At 35.1% G+C, this 16,417-nt stretch overlaps 1 protein-coding gene across 9 annotated transcripts in view; it reads left to right on the top strand.

Annotated features, from left to right (window-relative positions):
- Window positions 1-15,607, top strand: part of HYCC2 (hyccin PI4KA lipid kinase complex subunit 2) — a 91,445-nt gene extending 75,838 nt beyond the window's left edge. For 8 of the 9 annotated variants that reach the window (XM_047870075.1, XM_047870071.1, XM_047870069.1 and 5 more), the window contains 3 exons: window positions 2,696-2,855; window positions 3,609-3,776; window positions 7,936-15,607. In XM_047870075.1, coding sequence (XP_047726031.1) covers window positions 2,696-2,855; window positions 3,609-3,776; window positions 7,936-8,537 — 930 coding nt within the window. In that variant the 3' untranslated portion in view covers window positions 8,538-15,607. The remainder of the gene's footprint in view (window positions 1-2,695; window positions 2,856-3,608; window positions 3,777-7,935) is intronic. The other variant, XM_047870076.1, reaches the window with a different exon arrangement.
- The last annotated feature ends 810 nt before the right edge of the window (window positions 15,608-16,417 follow it).

Here is a 16,417-nt window from a genome sequence, read left to right on the forward strand (position 1 = left end):
TATTCAAAAATTCATGCTGAAGAAAATGCTAGCTTGTGTAAGTGGTCAGTCAGGCAGTGTACAACTGTTTTTTAAATCTAGACAAGACAGAGGCAACATACAAATCTAATGGTCATCAGGTGATTCAACTGTGGATGGTTTTTCTTTGCAAATTTCTGTGTTTTCTGGGCTTTTTATAGTATTATGATGGTATTTTAAGAATATTACTTGTGGAGGCACCTTGGTGGCTCAGTCAGTTAAGCGTCCGACTTTGGTTCAGGTCATGGTCTTGTGGTTCATGAGTTTGAGCCCTGCATCTGTGCTGACAGCTCAGGGCCTGAGGCCTGCTTGGGATTCTGTATCTTCCTCTTTCTCTGCTTCTCCCATGCTCATGTTCTCTCTCTGTCTCTCAAAAATAAAATAAATGTTTAAAAAAAATTTTTTTTAAGTATTATTTGTGGTTTTTTACTTGTAACACTTTAAGAGCACAATTAAAAAATTTTTTTAATGTTTTATTTATTTTTGAGAGCAAGAGAGACAGAGCACGAGCGGGGTAGGGTCAGGGAGAGAGGGAGACACAGAATCTGAAACAGGCTCCAGGCTCTGAGCTGTCAGCACAGAGCCTGACGCGGGGATTGACTCACAGATCATGACCTAAACCGAAGTCGGACACTTAACCGACTGAGCCACCCAGGTGCCCCAAGAGCACAATTTCTAAAGCTGTTTTCTTTGTACCATTTTTTAATATCTTAATACAAATATAAATTTATTGAGGTAGCATTTATAATTATTTACTATTTGAATTTATTTTTTTTTCTCTTAGGTCAACATGCCTAATTTTACCCTAAGGGTCACATTAAAATAAATGGATAAGAAGATAAAATAATTACTTCATAATAATAATACCCTGCATTTGTGATACTCTTTAAATTCATACTTTTCTCCTTGTAGCAGTTTTATAAATTAAGTAGAGGTGGCATTTCCAAGGCAATATAAGTAAAGAGATTAGTAATCTCTAATCTTAGAGCAATCCTTTGTTGTGGGGGACCTTTGAGGGACCCAACAAACAGCACTCCTTTTCTCTATTAAAATTTAGAGCCAGATGATAGGTAAAATAGTTGGCAGAGAAACAAGCCTCATCTTTATTCCTGATAAAAGCTAAATTTAAAGACTTAACTCCCCACCCCTCAGTCTGAATGTTGGAATAGCCTCCTGGAGAAGTTTGAATTGGCAGAACTGTCACACTTGTCCAGGAGGCTGCATTTTACTTGTCCTTTCCAAGTATAGAGGAAGGGAGAAAAACAATTCTCTAGCTCAAGATCTTTGCTAAATTAGTACTTCCCAGTTAAGAAACATGCACCAGTTGGGGCAGCCTGGGGGCTCATTTGGTTAATCACCTGACTCTTGATTTTGGCTCAGGGCATGATGTTACGGTTCGTGGGTTCAGGCTCCGCACTGTCATTCTCTGTCTCCTCTCTCTCTGCCCCTCCTCTTGCTTGCACTCGCTTTCGCTCCTTTGTCCCTCTCCCTCTCTGTCTCTGTCTCTGTCTCTCTCTGTCTCTGTCTCTGTCTCTCACACACACACACACACACACACACATACAGACACACACACACACACACAGTGGTGAAACAAAATGCCAGCCATGTTTAGGCAAAATTTCTCCTTATGGAAACAGAGTGGAGAAAAGGCTAATTTTTTTTTATCAGAGATTAAATTTTGCATGTTATTTATCATCTGAATAATCAAAAACCTACTCTAAATTTTCTTTTTTTATTATTTTTTTTTTTATTTTTTTTTTAACGTTTTTATTTATTTTTGGGACAGAGAGAGACAGAGCATGAACGGGGGAGGGGCAGAGAGAGAGGGAGACACAGAATCAGAAGCAGGCTCCAGGCTCTGAGCCATCAGCCCAGAGCCTGACGCGGGGCTTGAACTCCTGGACCGCGAGATCGTGACCTGGCTGAAGTCGGACGCTTAACCGACTGCGCCACCCAGGCACCCCTGAATTTTCTTTATCAGGGTTCAAATGTTAAACAATTTTCTTTCTTTGGAATGCCTTTTCTCTTTGCAAGTGAACAACTTTAAGGAATCTGTGGAGTGTATGACTCACATTTTTAAAAATAAATTCTCATTTTAAAAGCTTCCCTAAAACAATACAGAACAATGGAGGTACAAACTCTTTTGACATATTGTACTTTTATATTTTATAGTACCAGTTTTAAATACATATTCAAAAAATTATAGAGGGGTGCCTGTGTGGCTCAGTTGGTTAAGTTTCCAACTCTAGATCTCAGCTAATGTCTTAATCTTAGGGTTATTGAGTTCAAGCCCTGCATTGAGCTCCACGCTGGGCATGGAGCCTACTTAAAAACATTTTTTAAATAAAATAAATTTTGTTTAATTTTTGAAAGACAGAGACAGAGCACAAGCAGGGGTGGGGCAGAGAGAGAAGGGGACACAGAATCTGAAGCAGACTCCAGGCTCTGAGCTGTCAGCACAGAGCCCGATGTGGGGCTCGAACTCATGAGCTGCGAGATCATGACCTGAGCCAAAGTTGGACACTCAACCAACTGAGCCACCCAGGCACCCCTAAATAAAATAAATTTTAAAAAATTATGGAAACATAATAAAATTATGGAAACATGAAGTAAAAAATAATCATGAATTATATATTGAGTGTAAATATATATAGGCTTTATATTATCATTTTAGGTTGCCAATGCCATGAAAAACTCATTACCATTTGATGCTCCTGATTCTTCACAAGAAGGCCAGAAAGTACTTAAAGTGGAAGTCACTCCAACAGTGCCGAGGATTTCTCGGACTGCAATTACAACAGCTTCAATCCGTCGTCATAGATGGAGAAGAGAAGGTGAGTACAAAATTCCTGTAGCTCATTCATGGATTCTACCAAATTTATCACTGTTTTTATAGACTAGGTTAACACATGATATTATAGTACTGTATATAATTAAAGTAAAATTGTTTTGTTTTTTAATATAGCACTGGAAACGCGGTTTAAGTGCCTGAATTTATTTTGATATAGATATATATTTTTTATAATGTAGAAAGATGTTATTTAGACTGCTCTATGAACATTAAAACAGAAAATAAGATCAAGTTAATTTTTGTCTTATTTTTGAACTAGTAATAATAATTGGAAACAAGTTTCTTTAAACCTGTTATAATGGGAAAAAAGGTGCATGTATGAGCATTGTGGGAGAAAATTGTGTAACTGACCAAACCAGTGGTGAAATACAAGCTATCTATAGAGAGTTGGTTATTGTATTTTAGATTTTTATCTTTGCTTTTCCTTTTTTTGTAAGTGCTGAATCCAGCAGTATTTCATAGGCATATGGTACTTAAATGGTCCAGCTGTCTTGCCTAAGAGATATTAATTGCCATTTTAATGATCCCTGTTTTCCTGTCCTATTCATTTGCAAACCTCATATTGTTCATCTGCCTCCTTATGTGTGTGCATGCTGTGCACACACATGTAACTATATAAATAGCGTTTGTGTTTTTATCATATCCATATATACATTCTCTTATCTGCCTGGGGCAAAATGCTCAGAAAAGAATAGAACAGCACAAAAGCACTAAAATTTTATATGTTGAATCCCAGATGGCTTTGACTTCTCAAACGAGGCTGACTCGAGTATTCCTGGCTCCCCGGTCCAACACGGCTCCACTGACCTAGGGATCAAACGTGTGCAAGAGGGGGAGGTGCTGGTGCGCAGGACCCCTGAGCACGGCTCACCGGAGCCCAACTCAGCAGCAGCCACAACAGAGGGTAGGACAGAGATGAGGAGGCAGAAGTCAGTGAGGCAGTTGCTGGAGAAGGATCCTGGCTCTCTATCCCCAAGCAGAACATCTTTCCATTCTAGTGTGTGTTTCCACTATCCCAGGGTGTATTAGCTCCTCCTTGCAAAGCACACCTCCCCATATGCCTAGCACCAGGTCAGGTACAATCTTTAGTTACCATTTGTGCTGGCCTGGAATCTGCATTCTGTGTAATCAAAGAACAGCTTGGCATGGCTACTAACAAGGCAGAGGCCTATCTCCAAAATGCTTGGGATTTTTTTATTACTGAGCATGTTTATTCTAACATTGGGAAAGGAAAAATGCACCCAATGGACATGACAATATGAATTGATTTCTTGTATATAATAATTTATTCCTTAATATATGAAGAGAGTTTTAAAACATTCATACATTATCTTTGGGAAATTGGACTAAAGTGGAGCTGGCCGATTTATCTCTAAGTCCAGGTTGGTCAGTTAACAAGAATTTCTTATCTCTTTGACAGAGTAAACCAGTATTGATCACTTTTTACAGTCTGTGGGTCAAGTCACCTGGGTCTAACTAGTAAACTACTGGCCTCTTTCCTCTATAAATGTGCTATCCTGGTGGACACTGCATTTTATCATTTATTGTAAATATTGATGGTTGTCTTAGATAGCTTCCAAACAGAATTGAAATGTGTTATTTAGAGTTCAGGTATCCTAGTAGATCTTGTTTCCACAATGTCGGTATCTCAAAATGAGAATTTATTTTTACCCCCAAATCACCACAACCACCACCACCACCACCACCACCATCACCACCCACCACCACCACCACCACCACCACCACCACCACCATCTGTAAAAGAACACTTTTCTCCAATAGGAAACTATTTATTTGCCGTTTTACATGTAATGCTCATAGGAGTTGGCTTTGTGAAAGAGGGAACTGTAGCCTAAGTTTTTCATTATTTAATGTATTGCTACTCTGGAACCTTTACACTAATTAATAAAATATAGCAAATAATTTTAAAATAAGTTATATATTTTTACTTAAGACCAAACATATATGGAGCAGTTACCTTCCACCTTAGGGAAGTCTCTTGCTCTTTGGTGCATTAGCGTTTGAGCATGCTCAGTAAGAATTTAAATCTGTCCTCTGTTCCTTTGCCCATTTGCCCACATTGACCTGACTTCATTTAACAGTGTTGCATGTGCATGATCTAAGGACCCCAAAAAGTTGGTGCTGTTTCACAGAGATCCTGTGAAAGATGCAGCCTTCCCTTTTCAGTTTCTCTGTATCTCTTTGTTATCCCTGAGATAGTCAAAAAGGCATAAAAATAAGTATATGAATTGATGTTGAACCCATAGTAGGCCTAAATTGAACAACAGCCTGTTTCTCAACATTCCTGATGACTAAATGAGCCACTTGATATATATACTACCATTCTTAGAATGTTGATTATTTGTGCTAAATGTAGTACTATGTTAATTAATGCTTGATGAAATTCTAGAGAGTGTGGGATTAGGTTGGAACATTTCTTCCAGTTCATCAAAAGTCATATACTTTGAAAAAGGAACCGAAATAGTAGTTCTTTTAAAATGGCCTCTTTTAATATTTACTATCACTGGTAAAATTTAAGTTTGTGAGAGTGGGGTATTGCCACAAGGAAAGAGGAATAAGTTCCTTCAATGTGTTTGAAATTTCTGAAAAATTATTTTGCCTTTTAATCTAGATTAATTATATCTTTACATCAATTTCAGAAGGAGCTAAATTTATAAGAAAAGGCAGACATGAATGGAAAATTTCATTAAAGATCCTTTTTGGTTATCTTCCCTGCAGATCATGAGTAGAGTTATCATCATCCAGGGAAAAAATAGAAAGGAAAAAAAGTTGTGAGACATAACTGCCTTTTTATTCCTTGAGGTTTTTTAAATAGAAGGAAGGAAATTACTAAAACCTATGTAAAGTTTTGGTAATTCTGAAGTCTGCTGGAGCTTTTGTATTAACATCAATATTTGGCCTTTTAAAAGAATTTTCTAGTATGATGGTTTTAAATCATTTTACAATTAAAATTATATTTGTTATGTATTGAAATTGAAGGGAGACTATAAACCCATCGCCTTCCCTTACCCTGATTGTCAAGTAACATTTTATTTGTAACTTTTAAAGTTGGATTTAGGGGCGCCTGGGTGGCTTAGTCGGTTCAGCATCCAGCTTTGGCTTAGGTCATGATCTCACAGTTTGTGAGTTCCATTCCCACATTGAGCTCTCTGCTGTCAGCGCACAGCCCACTTTGGATCCTCTGTCCCCCTCTCTCTGCCCCTGCCCTGCTTGTGCTCTATCTCTCTCAAAAACAAATAAACATTAATAAAAAATTAAAGTTGGTTTTAAAATTCTTACTAAACTGAGGACAATGCCTATAATTAAAGTATATTAGTATTCAATTGTATTGAAACAGCATTTCTTGGTATATGCAATATCTGTAGATTCTCTTGCATGGTGGCTTTTATGTTATCATCATCTCTTTTATGGCCATATTGCTTGGGCATCAGATCTGCATGAGGCAAAATTTAGATGCTACCACTAAGTCTCTCAGTCTCCTTTCCTCAGTATAAATAGATATATATCTGATGATACATTTTTGTTCACTACAGTTTTATGTTACTGATATCAATTGTGAACCAGTAAATACCTTTTCTTGGGTATTTTGGATTTCTTTATACTAACTGTAAGTAAATTGTTAAGATGATACCATGTGAATATAATATAAAGTTTCATTTTGAGGTACGTTATATACTCTTTTGAAGAAGGGGTTGAGAGAAGTGGTGTCAGCTGCATTTTCATATGGCTTTGCATGATGGTTAATTATTAAACTGCTGGATATAATAACAACATGCCTTCTGCTTTAAGGATAGTCTATTTTGTTCTTCTTTTGAAGGAAGGAAATAACTAATCCATATAAGAAAATATATTTAAGAAACTATTTTTTATTTTTCCAGGTACTATGTTAAATAAAGATTGTGTTTAAATATTTTATGTGTATTTTACTTAGATAACCTATATCTCAAAGTAGTATTTGTTTAGAATTTTTTCCTAATACCTTAACTGTAATATTTATATCTATATGTGGATTCAGATTAAACCTTTCTTGCAGTCTGGCAAACATATGTAATGATGTAGCAAACTGCTATCCGTTAAGAGATTGTTGATCATACTTTCAGTAAGAGAATTGGGCTTTCTGGAAAACCCAAATTAAATATATTAGATACGCTTCTTCCCTTCTAACAAAATCCCAAGGTAAGGATTCTTTTGTTAACTGCAGTTTCTGCACGAAACATAATGGGACACACATTATCTTGTGATTATAACAATACTACATCTCAAGACTAAAAATCTAAATTATTACAGATGTACATACTATAGAAACTAAAAATCCTTATAGCTATCTCTGCTAGTTACTGATAATCAAATATTTCCTTCACATTAATTTGTCAAGAAAATATGGAAACCAGTGAGTAGATATGCCCATAAGACAAAATATAATTATGATGTTACTGGAAACAATATACAGTTTTTTAGAGTTAGAAAATCTACTAGTTCCATGTTAAAAGCTTTAAAGCCATGTAGAAGCACTTAGCTGTTGAGTAAATGTAAAATCTTACTGCCCTTTTTAAAAAGGGTTTGCCTGTAGGAATAATGAGTTTGACATTATTCTGGGTGACTGAAATTAGAAGGGTGACTCTTGAATGGTCTGTTTTATGGTGGGTTAAGGAAGATATGAGGAAAACCTTTTGATTTTTTTAAACCAGATAGATATCATCACCTCAAATTGACAAGGGTGTATTATAAAGATTAGTAACAAAATGTATTTCACCTGAAGTTGTTTTATATGCCTAAATACTGAGATACTAAGTTTGTTTGTGGATAGTCTTACTAAAGCTGGACTAATTAAAACTGAATAAACACAATGGATAGCATATGAGAATTCTGTGCAGATTAAGATTTCTTCCCCTAAATTATTTAGGGTAAGTGTTGATTTGATAACAGGGTCATTTCCAACCTATAGCAAACGTTACCCAAGAGATAAGGTCAGTTGAGTTTTTATTCACAATTCCTTCTTTTTTAACTTAGCTATTGCTGAGTCTGTCTGATTTGTTTTTTAGGTGCTGAGGGTGTAAATGGAGGAGAAGAGTCGGTAAACCTAAATGATGCAGATGAAGGCTTTTCATCAGGGGCCTCCCTCAGCAGTCAGCCAATTGGGACCAAACCATCCTCCTCTTCTCAGAGGGGAAGCTTAAGGAAAGTAGCAGCTGGGCGTTCAGCTAAGGATAAAGAAACAGCTTCTGTCATCAAATCCAGTGAGAGCCCTCGAGATTCAGTCATTCGCAGGCAGTATGTACAGCAACCAACTGATCTTAGTGTAGATTCAATCGAGCTGACACCGATGAAGAAACACCTGAGCCTGCCTGCTGGCCAGGTGGTGCCAAAAGCCAATAGTTTAAGTCTAATCCGGACAGCCAGTGCTTCCTCAAGTAAATCATTTGACTATGTAAATGGCAGTCAAGCAAGTACCAGCATTGGGGTTGGCACTGAGGGAGTTACTAATCTAGCAGCTAACAATGTTAATCGATACTCAACTATCAGTCTACAGGAAGACCGGCTAGGTCAAGCTGGAGAAGGTAAAGAGCTCCTTAGCCCAGGAGCTCCCTTAACCAAGCAGTCTCGATCCCCAAGTTTCAATATGCAGCTAATATCCCAGGTGTAGTTCTGACATCCTCTCTCATCTTTTTGCTTACCTTTTAAACTGAACATTTCATTGTACATGAAGACACTTCATCCCACATTGTGAAAAAATTGGTCATCGTAATCAGATTTGATTTAGTTTAGGTATCTTCATACTGTATTTTGTATGGAAACAGCAATAAGGTTTTCTTTTTTCCTCCTTCCTCTATCTTCTCTTCACCTTATTCCTTGTAAATGTGTTTGTGAAGCAGTATAAAATGTATGCATCTTCCATACCTTCCTTTCTCTGTGGGTGATGTGCAATCCATCGTAGGCTGATCGGTCCCATTTCAGCACTGTGAGACTGAGGATACGTTAGAGGAAATGGTGTATATGATCCCTATGAATTGATTCTTTGGCTTTTGTTTAAAAACAAAACAAAACGGGTTTGTTCTCATAATTTATAGAACTGTGGAGATTACTGGATCATATTTTTTTCTCTTTTAACCAGGAGTGCCTCAGAGATTCTGCTATGACTTTGGACTTCTCTGAGTCTGTACAATCATTTTCTTGAGAAGCATGGGGAAAGGTGGTAGACTGCTGCACTTTTTCATTAAAATGTGGGTGGCTCTTTTTCCCCCCATCTCCTTTATCTCCAGGACACAAGGTTCAGTTACTGAGGCATTTAAATCACGTTATGGCCCCCTCCTTTGGAGGGCAGGGCTCAAAATTGTTTGTTTAATTGATAATGCACTTTCTCAATGGCTCTATAGTCATTATTAACATGTCTTCCCTCCTCCCCACAAGGACATAGGTCATTTCTGTCCTTAAAGTTTGAACAACTAACAAATCAGAGAATCCAAGGGGCATGTTCTATTTCCCAGGAATGATTGACACTTTGGTGCTGGGGTTTGTTGGGGGAGGGGGAGGGGTGGTTTTTGTTTAGCTTGTGTGGGACTGTGTGTGCGAGGGGAAGTTTTGATAGGTTTTTTTCTTTTCCTTTGTGAGCTGATGATGACTGAAGTAGAACAAGTACGTCTTCAGGTAAAGAGGGGGATTTCTCAACTTGCTTTCTGTGATGTCAGACTATTGGAGAAGCCCTTTCAGCTGCTTTCTAGATGTACCTAAATTCAGTCAGATATTTTGGATTAAGAAACCTGAAGTCCTGATAGATCATATACTTTAAGGAAATACATCAGGGACAGATAATTGGCTGAAAACACTGATGCTTCAACGTGACACATTTTTATAGAACATTTCTACCAGGGGGTACTGACTTGATTTCTCCGACAAGGACCACACTGCCTTTATGTTTAGTGTAATGCAATTTGTGTACCTTCTGATCATATATCTGCAAAAGTTTCTCATTTTTATAAAACTTGGAAATCATGCCAGTAAGCTAGGTGTTGAATGTATGTAAGTATCATTTTGGTAATTGTGCTAAGAGGCTACAAAAAACATTATTAGTGAAAAAAAATTTTTTTTAGTTCTGATTTGGTTGGGTAAGATTTCAGTATAAGTTCTTTTGGGTCTCAGGCTCTAATGCTTGATTGAAAAAGAAGAGAATATATTGGTTTTTTAAAAATCAGTGTATTGTGACTTGAACTGATATACATTATCCTTCCACAAAATACATCAGAGCTATTAGTGCTTTATACATTTAGACATTTTATTGTGAAAGAAAAATATACTGAATTTATAGAAAGCAAGTATTTAATTAACAAAGTTTAAATTTTTATCTCTACCAATTAAAATTACAGTAGATTTTGATAAAATAATCAGAAAAATGCCTCTTGTTTTTTTCCACATCTGAAAATCTCCCCTCTCCTCTTCTTATTTTAAGAGGGTTTGTTTTGTTTTATAGGGGACTTTGTTAGAATCTTTGTAAGAACGATGAGATGCTTGTTTGAATTTGGTGGTCTATAACATTTTTCAGCTCATATGAAAATGGAAACCTAGAACCTGAACTGAACTAACACAACCAATACTACTACTACAACATTGCCAAAGTCTGGGATAAAGTTAAAAGTTTATAAATAGAAATGTATTGATGTGTGTATGAGTGAGTGAGTGTGTGTGTGTGTGTGTGTGTGTGTGTATCACAAAGACATATTTTAGATGTCCCTCTTTTTTAATTTAAGGGATGTCAGATAAGTGAGTTTGAAAGCAGCCAAAAAAAATGAGGTGTAAAGATCTGTAACATCCTGAGGAAAGCAAAGTTTCAGGTATGAAAGGAAAAGAGCATTGTTCTTACCAAGGGGTAAGATCTTGGCCATCAGCGGTTGATTTAGGAGGCTGATGGGTTGTTTTGATTTCAACAAGTTGTACATATGTTGGCATCTAAATCTAGCATGGTTTAAAGCGCGTGCGCGCGCGCACACACACACACACACACACACACACACACACAAAACAATACCAAATTACAGCAAAAGCTGTAATACATATAAATCTCGCTTTTATTTTGTTAAAAATCTTATACTTGAAAAGTTGGTTTTGAAAAACTTTCAACTTCTAAGAATTTATTTATCTGTATGTATATACATGCATATTTTGTATGTATATATACCCATTAATGTTTCATGACCCTGTAACATTTTTTCCATTCTTTTAAGTTATGTGATTTGGCTTTAATGAAGAAACATTTCATTTAGTTCAAACTGTGCATTCAGGGTCTTAGAACAGATTTCCTGTGCAAGATATAACTAAAATGGAATGAGTTTTAATAAACCATAAGTCAAATTTTCTAAGAGATTTTTTATATTCATTTGCATTATTTATTGGCATTTAATTCAAAATAGTTTTCAGATATACAACAGCTGTTACAAATATATACCAGCAATATGCATACTTTATTATTTAACAGCCTGTTGTTTTATACTTCTTACCTTTCATAAGAAAAAGTCCTTCTCTCTATGGAAAAGCTCATTACAGAGAAAATACTTGTTTTCTATAATAAAACAATCTGATGCCATCTGTGTCAGGTTAGAGAAGCTGGAAGGGGGAAAATGGTTATAGTTTGAAGTACTGACCCCTACCACCACTCTTATGCTCCCAGTTACTCTTCTGTGCCTGTTTATTATAGTCAGAATTTTTGTGCTAGACGAGACCCTAGAAATAATCTAGCTAGTAGCCCAGCTCCCCAAATATCATCCTCAGGAAACTGAGACTCAAAACAGTTGTGACATGATTAAGTTCACATAACTAAGAAGCAGAGCCAGAATATAACTCCTGTCTCCCATCAAATGCATATTAACACCCACTGCCTCCCTGTACTCTACTATGGTAAATGTGGTATGTAACTGTCTCCATTTTTGCAGTTTCTTTATATTTCTGGTCTAGTAGTTAGTGAATATAGCACATTAAGAAAAGTATGAAATCCAGAAAATATGCAGAGTAATAAACCTAGATGGGAAGTGTTGGAAATGTAGGTATCTATACCACAGATGTAAGGATAGATACATTTTTTTAATTCTAATTTATGCCTTACTATTTTCTGCCCCATGCCAGTTGTATGCTGCCATTTTATAGTTGATTATATTTCTGGGGATTTATTTAAATGCAAAAATAAACCCAAAGAAATGGCTTTGATCAGTGTTTCTAGCTATTTTAAAATAACTTTTGAATCAGCCAGCCAGCTTTCACAGTCACCTAGGTGGCAAATTAATTGTGTTGCACAATGGAGTATTGCAAAGAAAAGATTAAATAAATTTCATTCCATTAATTTCTAATGTTGAGAAAATAGAACCTTACATGTGCTTTAGAATAGATACAAGCAATATTTCCTTATGTAATTGAAAAAGGTTTATAGTGTGAAGTTTATGATTCCATAATGGAATGGTGACCATAATGTCATTTAAAATGTATATACCATATAAAATGTCTTAAATGCAGTAGTCTCAGCTATATAAGCTCAATATTTCCAATGTATATTCTCAAATTCCACTTAGTAGCTTTAAATTAAACTATTTATTAGACACTGGAATACTGAGAATAACTTTTCAGATTTTTTTTTGTTTGCACTATTTTTGTGAATATTTTAATGAAGTGGGGTGTTTCTGCTACCTCACTTTGTGAGGTTTGTATGGGTCCATTTTTGAATACTTTAGTTAATAACAATCAGTTGTCTCATTTAATTCTCTGCATGTTCATTTATAAATTTAAAAAACTAGTATCTGTCTTTAGGGGGTAGTATGCTATTTATATAAACACTGGCAAGGAAGAGCTCTCCATTTCTAATCTTGGATTACAAACTAAGTTTTTGGTTTTTTTTAAATCAGTATTTCAGTTATGTATTTGCTTTTCAGGTTAAAAATGTTTAATAGGTCATGCCAGTGGTCAGAAAATCTGTAAGAATTTTAGAGCAACTTTTCTATACTATGGCTATGTTAAACAGTCTGAATATAAGACTTTTTACCTTTCAAGTTGAATGATTATTGTCATGTTTCAAACCACTAAGTCGGTTGAGACACTTATTTGTAATACTTTAATTTTTTTAAAGTGCTTTCTAGAAACAAGTTATTTGAAAACCAACTAGAAATTATTGAAAACTTAAATTCTCAAAAATTAGAATATTTGCCAGATTATAAGATGGAATGCAGTGTGAAATTGTAAACAGTGCTAATAAAATCATGAGTCACCAGATTGGTACAATTTTCCATTTCCAGGGTGGTCATGTTGATAATATAAGGCATAAATTTTAGTATTATCTGCATTGTGTACCTAATGGGTATATCATATTGGCACTGAATATACATAGGAAATAATATTCATAAAGTCAACCAATGTGCACTTAAATTATATTAGGTTTTTGGCATTGCCAGAAATTTGTATGGTGATCCTGCCATTAGAATTAGAGGAGTCCTCATCACCCAGCCTTCCCCTATTCCATAGACACATTCCTTCTAAACCTGACCACACAATCATAAACTTTTGGTAACTTCAATTGCTTCAGTATTTTTGTACTCTTAACTATTAGTCACATGAGTAATATACACGAGAGCAAACAGTTCAGAATAGAAGTTAGCCGAAAGCTGGAAATGATGTGAAATAACTGGCAGCACAGTACAGAAATGTAGGTTCTATGTTTTACTTTGGATTTTGAGAAAATGTTTACAAATTAAGGCACATTCAGATGACTGATTTTATGATTCTAGGCTTACTATAGATTTTACAAAAATCAGAATTAAGTATAGCTTACAGTATATATGAGTCTTTGTGTATCTGGAGGTAGGCTCAATAAGGAAATTATTTTATTTTCAAAGAGAAAGGAACTTAATTGGACCATCCATCCCCAACTGCAGAATTGGTATCAAACTGGTTTGCTGTATTTATGTGTCAACAGCTCAGTGTTAATTGTATCAGAGGAAATTCTTCATTGATTACAAAATTTACCAAAGAAAATGTATCAACCAAATATAATTTTTTTAAAGTACCTAACTGTTAAGGAATGAGGCCCCTTTAACATAAAGGATTACTCTCTAGCCCTGGGGGAAATAAATACTAAATGATTCTTTGATCTGCAACATAGGTATACAGTACCTACAAGATTCCATTTCAGGCTTTCTTATGTCAACGTTTTACACTTCCAGCAAAAGCACCAGTTAAGAAGTCCAAATATTATTCATTACGGCACATTTTCATGTCTCCTTAAATTAAGGATTCTGCTCATCAGTATTGAAATTCCTAAAATTGGTATATTGTATGATACGATGGCTTTTTAATAATAAAATTGAGGGGGGAGTTATGGAAATGCATCTTTTAAAATGGGTAATGGCAGTTATTTCCAGTAAGTATGATACTGGCCAAAATGGTATGTTTTTACATAATTTATGTACATGATCACTCTGGGTGTTTTTTTTTTTTTTCTTTGCAGAAAACATCATTAATAAAAGCTAAAATACTCATTTTTTAAATGCATGAACCAATAAGATCTAATGGATTTACTTAAACTATTAAGTAATGATTTTCGGGGGGCGGGACACAAAATGTAATTATATATTAACTAATGTTGCAAACAGATTCTATATATGTGGTTTTTTTTCATATCAGGTTGTAGTTTAAAAGTAACGTATTGATAGGCTATCTTGGAAACAGAAGATTGGCTTTCCAATAATTCCTAATGTAGGTTTTGGATTTTTTTTTAAGCTTTATCATCCACAATGAATTGAGAGATAAGTTCATTGCTCCATGTATTGTTTTAAAATATTTGTGGGGTGCCTGGTTGGCTCAGTCGAGCATGTGACTCTTGATCTCAAGGTTGTAATTTCAAGCCCCACGTTGGGTATACAGGTTATTAAAGTCTATGAAAAAATGGATAAATAAATATTTGTAATAAGCTTAACTGCTTTCCAGTTAATCTTTTTGATTCTCATTCTAAAAATTATGCTGACTTTACATTCATTTTAACTGGTTAAGAGAAACCGTTTTTATGGTGCAAAAATTATTTTCACACTATTTTGTCTCCTGAGCTCTTCTGAGCTACAATTTCTCAAGAGTTTTATTATAGTAATATATAGTCTGGTCTCTGTCACAATGGTCAAGTAAACAGGAGATATCCCACATGTTTGCTTCATAAAATGATATGGAATGTATAGATCAGCTCTTCTTGTTTTTTTTAAACCAGCATCAACCTACAGCTTGGTATAAATTTCCCAAGTATTCAGAGACTCGTGCCGGTGAAAATTTAAATAGGATAGGCATGAAGAAAATATGATTTCTATTGACTGATGTCCTTTCAATCTAGGACTAGTGAAAACTTTCATTTTTTCAGAGCTGAAGAAAAAAAACGCACATTTAAAATCATTTATTGGTGCATGTAAGCCATTATCTTAACTGTCTTACTGAATTGGTTAATGCTGTTGATTGTTGAAATGTGAAACATAGTCACTGTTGACCTTGTAAATATCTGCCAGAGATGAAAAAATATTTTAAGTTATTGTAAATAAAGATGTATAAAATTCATTATCAGTCTGCAATGCAGAAACATATCTAAGATGTTAAATATTGTGTTTCTTGAGAGATGTGTAATTTTCCCCTAGATGTATCTAGTTACATTAAGACTGTAAATTTTCTTTTGTACAGTATAAAAATACAGCTTTATTTGGCTTTTGACTGGATTCCCCTGAGTTAATTTTATATCTTACCTAAATTTTACACCCTAAAATGGTCCTTCATTGTATTTTTTTCAAAGCATGCCATTTTATTCATGTATGTCTGAACTTTTTATTTATATGACACACTATTAAGGCAATTTATAAAACTAATTAAGGCAATAAATAAAGTTACATACAGCACCATAAAATAAATAACATGAAGGCAGGAATGAACTTAATACATAAAATACATGCCGTACATTTATGTTATTGTTGAGATACAAATTTATCTATCTGAACTTTAAAACAGCCAAATGTAAAGAGAGATTAATTATATGAATTTTAGAGATCCTTAAGATAAGACAAATCAGTTTCTTAGGTAAAGCACAATTGTTTCTAGAACTGAGATGAAAAAACTGAAAATTTTCTCCTAAGGTCCTTATAAAGAAGATCCAACATTACTAGTCATTTACATTCTCTTCAGCAAGGTGTGAAAGTGCCTGTTTCCCTGTACACTTACCAGTAATTAGTTTTCTAGTCACTCAACTTTTTGGTCTTTCCCACATTGTGTTTTCTAAGATATACTTTAGCCTTCTCTTGGAACATGGGTTGAATGAAGGGCTGAGCTCCAGGCCCTCTTTTCCTTTTTTTATATATCCATTTTCTAGAAAAGTCTCGGGCCTTTTTTTCCAACCCCCCTCTTTCCTTGCTTATGTTCCTTGCTTATGGACCAAGGCTTTATTCTTTTACTTCAGATCCAAGCAATATAAAATACTTTTTAAAAATACCTTGTTTATTATGCCTTAATTCAAATTTGCTGATATAGATG

Source organism: Prionailurus viverrinus, chromosome C1 (genome assembly GCF_022837055.1).
Source record: "Prionailurus viverrinus isolate Anna chromosome C1, UM_Priviv_1.0, whole genome shotgun sequence".
Lineage (NCBI taxonomy): Eukaryota > Metazoa > Chordata > Mammalia > Carnivora > Felidae > Prionailurus > Prionailurus viverrinus.